Genomic DNA, 5,265 nt, shown 5'->3' with positions numbered 1-5,265 from the left:
TCAATAATATTTACAGCTACCAACACTGAAGGCGCCTGTTTACACATGAACCAAAATCAGGGGTCATAAAACATGTATGTTACATTGAGCTGAAAGATACACTTTATTATTAACTTAACTGATCTCTGTAAAATAACTATAATAACTAATTGGATGATTGAACAAAAAAAAAAGAAAAAACCCAAAAGGAAGTCAATTAGGGAGAAGATGATTACAAAATAAAACAGGAAAAGAATTAATTTAATTAGGAAACAAATAAAAACGTGACAAATAACATGAAGTCATAAAATTATGAAAAAATAAGAAAAATTTAATGAACATCCATAGCACCTCTATTATGTTATGTAAAATTATTTGTGATGCATGTAACTCATTTACAAGTGAAAGAACCTCTGAATCTGGAGTTTGAACTTCAGATTCAGAGAGTTAAGCAAACTGGACTAGATTTCAAGAACAGTCTTTCTGTGGGCAGGCTAGACATTAGATGGATCTCTCAACCCAAGGTAAGGAATTTCCTAAAACACTGTCCTTTAATTTTGGTGTCTATTTGGTTAAAAGGATCATGTAAATATTCCAGTGCTTGCAAGTGATGTATAGCTCTACATATTTGGCTGAAGAGCAAAAAATTTTTTCTTTACATTGTGGATACTTGATATAATTTATGAGATCACTGAAGTGATTATTTCTCTCTGATATTATAGGAGCCATGACATCCCATCATGTCTTTGGGATGCTTTCTTTCCTCAGTTTATTCCTCATTTCATTTACACCACATTGCGATGGAGGAAACATTCTGGTGTTTCCTTTAGATGGCAGCCACTGGATCAATATGAAAATCTTGCTTGAAGAACTTCATGCTAGGGGACACAACTTCACTGTGATCAGGTCGTCTACCAGCTGGTACATCTCTGAAAAGTCTGATCTATACACATCCATTACAGTTGAAACGGCTGTAGATTTTGAGCATTTTTTTGGTGGGTGTCTACAGGAGCTGGTGAAGGTATGTGAATAGTGTATGTGATGAGTCTGAATATAAATACTCTGTTATTTATGAAAATTTTTTCTTTTTTCACTTTTCTCATCCATTTTTTAGGTGGAAAGAGAGGGGGCATCATTGATGACTGCCTTCACACTCACCAAGAATTTTTTTTCTTTAATTTCTTTTGCACATTCACTGTGGTATGATGCTTTGAAAAATATTTTCGATGATCAAAATATGATCAAAAGATTAAGAGATTCCCAGTATGATCTGGTTCTAACTGATCCAGCTTTAGCCCCAGGGCTTATTCTAGCCAAATATCTCAAGCTCCCCTTAGTGCTCAACGTACGCTGGATCACCAGTGGAGAAGGCCACTTTGTGTTAGCTCCCTCACCACTCTCCTATATCCCAGTGCCAGGATCCGGCTTAACAGACAAAATGAATTTCATCCAGAGGCTCAAGAACATTCTTTTCTATAGCATTATACTGTTCCAGCAGAAATTTGTGGTGGACCCAGTATATAATGACATATGTGATAAGTATATTGAGGGTGGATGTGACGTCATCTCACTACTACAGGGAGCAGACATTTGGCTGTTCAGGTCAGATTTTGTGTTCGAGTTCCCTCGCCCCACTATGCCAAATGTTGTCTATATAGGAGGATTTCAGTGCAAACCAGCTCAGCCTCTGCCAGCAGAGCTGGAGGAGTTTGTTCAGAGTGCCGGGCAACATGGAGTGATCATCATGAGCCTGGGAACCTTAGTTGATGCTTTGCCCAAAGAGGTTACAGAGGAAGTCGCCGGTGTCTTTGCCAAGATGCCCCAGAAGGTAACAAAAAGTCAAAGATTCATACTTCCACTACTGCGTTTTGGATTGTTAACCTATAGTATTTTAATTTGTCCATATCAGCCAATAGATACACTGTGAAAGATGCCATTGTTTGTGTATTGCCATTCAGAAACCACAGTTTAGCATTGCAGTGCATTTTGGAGCCAGAAGTGTATGTAAATTTATGAGAGGATGGAGTGGTATGTTATTAGTCAGGAAGGCTAAATTTATAGTCTGTAAGAGTCTACACAAAAAAGATAGTATATTTAATGCTGGCACAGGCTACCAATAAAATAAAATTAGAGTTACACTTAAAAAAAAAATAACACAAGCAAGATTTAGGACAGATACCTTGGTTAGACTGTTAGTACAAATAAAGAAAGAGAGAGTCACACTTAGCATAGAAATGCTCCAAAAGACAAAAATAGAATAAACACTAACAAGAGGTTCTTTTCTGTAACTTGAATTAGGTAAGGTGTCCCTCCCATAGAGTTGCTTTGACGTATATTGTTTTTGCATTAGGTTGTAAACATGCTTGCTTTTGATGTCTTGACGTTTTAACCACTGTAAGCAGCCTCAACATCGAAAGGAACAGCAAATTATGACACTTCAGTGATCCCATCATGTAACTCCCGGAAAAGTTACTTAAAACTCATTAACATTAAGATTTTACTCTGAATTTGCATCTAAGTTAATTCTGTGTAGTTTTGTTAAGTGTTTTGTAAAGTCTCAGGGCTAATGGGGAAATCTTTTTTTTTTTTTTTTTTCTTACCAGGTGATCTGGAAGCATAAAGGAGACCGACCCTCTACACTGGGAAACAACACACTAATAGTCAACTGGATGCCACAGAAAGATCTTCTGGGTCATCCACAGACCAAAGTCTTTGTAGCTCATGGAGGAACTAATGGTGTCCAGGAGGCCATTTACTATGGGGTCCCTGTGCTCGGCATACCCTTGTTCTTCGACCAGTATGACAACCTTATACGACTGCAGGAGAGAGGAGCTGGAAAGATCATTAAGCTAGCTGATGTTAATGGCCACAGTTTTGAGCAAGGCCTTAAGGAAGTGATCCATCAAGAGAGCTACAGGCAGAACATTCAAAGACTGTCACGTTTGCACAAAGATCAGCCAATAACACCCATGGAGAAGGCCGTCTTCTGGGTAGAATATGTGATGCGCCACAAAGGGTCTCGTCACCTGCGTACAGAAGCTTATAAGATGCCCTGGTACTCTTACTACTGTTTAGATGTACTGTTCATATTACTGTCTGTGGTCACTGTGCTGCTTCTCTCTATTGTGGCTGTTTTCAGATTTCTGTGCTGCCGAAGACAAAGAAAGATAAAAACTAAAGAAAGCTAAAATATTTTCCATTTGGAAGATGACATACTATCTCTATTAGGGGTTTAGTTTTAATGCAAAGAGTTACTTGTAGCACACTTGTAAATGATTAAACCTCTTCTTCATAGCCAACAAGTTTGCTGGACCAACATTACAAACTGTTCAATGAAACTGTTCCATGTAGTAACTTTTTAGTTATATTCACAGGCAATAAAGTTAAAATAACAAACACCTAAACCTTTAGAAAGTGTGTTTGTTGATTCTGTTATTTCTTTGTTTCTTTAAAGCACAGCTGGGATTGTTTTTCTGGCTTTTTGCTTGGTGCATCACATGTTAAAAATCAAATCATAATTTTTACAGTATTGGCAAAAACGTTGTTGCTATTGGAGGGTTTATGTACGCCTAACCATCACATTTAATTGACAAAACCCACTGTATAATGATATGTTATGTAACTACAACCTGAAGAAATCTTACATTTCCTATTTGTACAACCCTGGTCGTATATATGAAACGCATATAAATGGTTTCCTATAGACTTCCTATCTGTGGTGTGTACAATATCATTATTTCTTGTGAGCACAAAACCACTACATACTTACAAGAATATTAAAATATGCAATGAAGCCCTTTTATTTATCTCGAATTGCTATACTATATTAAATCAAATGAAGCTTTACTGTCAGTTTGCTCTGCATGCAACCATAGTGCAGGCAAAACGAAAGGGCGTTTCTCCAACACATACACACAAAAGAACATCATACAAAAACACTTTCCCCTACATATAAACACACACACATCCCAAGACACAAAGCTGTACAATAGTCTCTCACTGCAGTCTCCATATACATCAACCAGTGGTTAAAGTGCACGTGACAGTAATAATAAATAATTAAAACTAAAACACTGCCAGACAGTCCTAGGTGCAGTTCTGTACATATCCTAATCAGCAATTCAGCATTCTAACAACTTGTGGGTGGAATGTGTTACTATTTTAATATTAATATATTTCATTATTCATATGCTTTTTATGTGTAATACTTTATTGAAAGAGAAAAGCTCAAAATGTTGCCATACATGCTCTCAAGCCACATCACAGTACATCCCATTGCTATTTTTTTTACTACTCCACTACATTTTAAGTCCACTACATGTTGAAACAGTATATTATGCACTATTACTGAATTAAAGTGCCAGAGGTAGTTCAATTGTTGGGCATTACCTGTATAACAGCTCCCAAACACCTTGCAGCTGAGGCTCTGTATACGTGTGTCAGCAGTGCATGTGTTGAACATGTTGAACATGTTCCAATTGGACTCAGTTTCCTCGGAATTCTTTCAAAGTTTTCAAAAAGATCTCCCAGGAGAACTTCATTATACATCTGAGCATGTCCAGCCCATCCAGGGCTCATGGCTAGGTAGTGGTGAGTTGGACCAGGTGAAAAATTTAATGGGGATCATTGATATGTAATCTAACGTGTCCTGGGTCGCATGCATGTATCACCATGGTTATTGTAAATGGACTGGTTCTTGTGTAGTGTAGTACTCCACCTCAGTACTCAAAGTGGTTTATAGAGCACTCACCCATTTATACAAGTGCTGATTGGAGCTTTGTTCAAACTGTAATTCTGAAAGAGATCAGACATTTCTGGAAACTTCCAATTCAAAAAAACTTTCTTCTTTTATATAAATGTCCATTTCTTTTGGCATAAAAGACAATTATGAAATGGTTAATTAGATTCTGTCATTTGACCATGGTTTTTGAGTTTGTTTGGACTTTTTCTTCCCTTGGAATTATGAGATGTTTTACTTGCTCATGTTTCTAGGTTGTGCTTCTTGTTTGCTTTTGTGTCTATTCCTTTTGTGTGTCCAGTCCGTGTTCCGCCTTCAACGTCCCCTGTTGTCTCTCTAAAATGTGTTTTGTCTCCCCAGTCTGTCATGTGTCTCCACATCTGTTTATCACTTGTCCTAGTGTCAAGCTAATGTGTCTTTGTCTGAGTCTCAGTGTGCACATTACTTCTTGTTTTATTTTGACAGTCCTTCGTCTCGTGTTTTGTGTTCAGTTTTGCTTCCCCTCTTGCTCGTTAATTGATCCAGTTCACCTGCACCTTTATTTCCCC

The 5,265-nt window shown here is 37.5% G+C and overlaps 1 protein-coding gene across 1 annotated transcript; it reads left to right on the top strand.

Moving 5' to 3' along the window:
- The first annotated feature begins 328 nt into the window (after positions 1-328).
- On the top strand, positions 329-3,304 carry LOC120734418 (UDP-glucuronosyltransferase 1-2-like). Its single transcript, XM_040033252.1, has 4 exons — positions 329-503; positions 702-1,000; positions 1,094-1,807; positions 2,583-3,304. Exons 1-4 carry the CDS (start codon positions 485-487, stop codon positions 3,165-3,167), a joined length of 1,617 nt encoding a protein of 538 aa, XP_039889186.1. The 5' UTR covers positions 329-484; the 3' UTR covers positions 3,168-3,304.
- The last annotated feature ends 1,961 nt before the right edge of the window (positions 3,305-5,265 follow it).

The sequence above is a fragment of the Simochromis diagramma genome, unplaced genomic scaffold (genome assembly GCF_900408965.1).
Source record: "Simochromis diagramma unplaced genomic scaffold, fSimDia1.1 OVJJ01000216.1, whole genome shotgun sequence".
Classification (NCBI taxonomy): Eukaryota; Metazoa; Chordata; class Actinopteri; order Cichliformes; family Cichlidae; genus Simochromis; species Simochromis diagramma.
This window is presented reverse-complemented; position numbering and strand designations above follow the sequence as displayed.

Excerpts from the sequence above, each read along its gene's own strand:
- LOC120734418 (XM_040033252.1), top strand. Across the intron at positions 1,001-1,093 it reads GTCTACAGGAGCTGGTGAAG|GTGGAAAGAGAGGGGGCATC; the intron begins GTATGTGAATAG and ends TCCATTTTTTAG. Across the intron at positions 1,808-2,582 it reads TTGCCAAGATGCCCCAGAAG|GTGATCTGGAAGCATAAAGG; the intron begins GTAACAAAAAGT and ends TTTTCTTACCAG.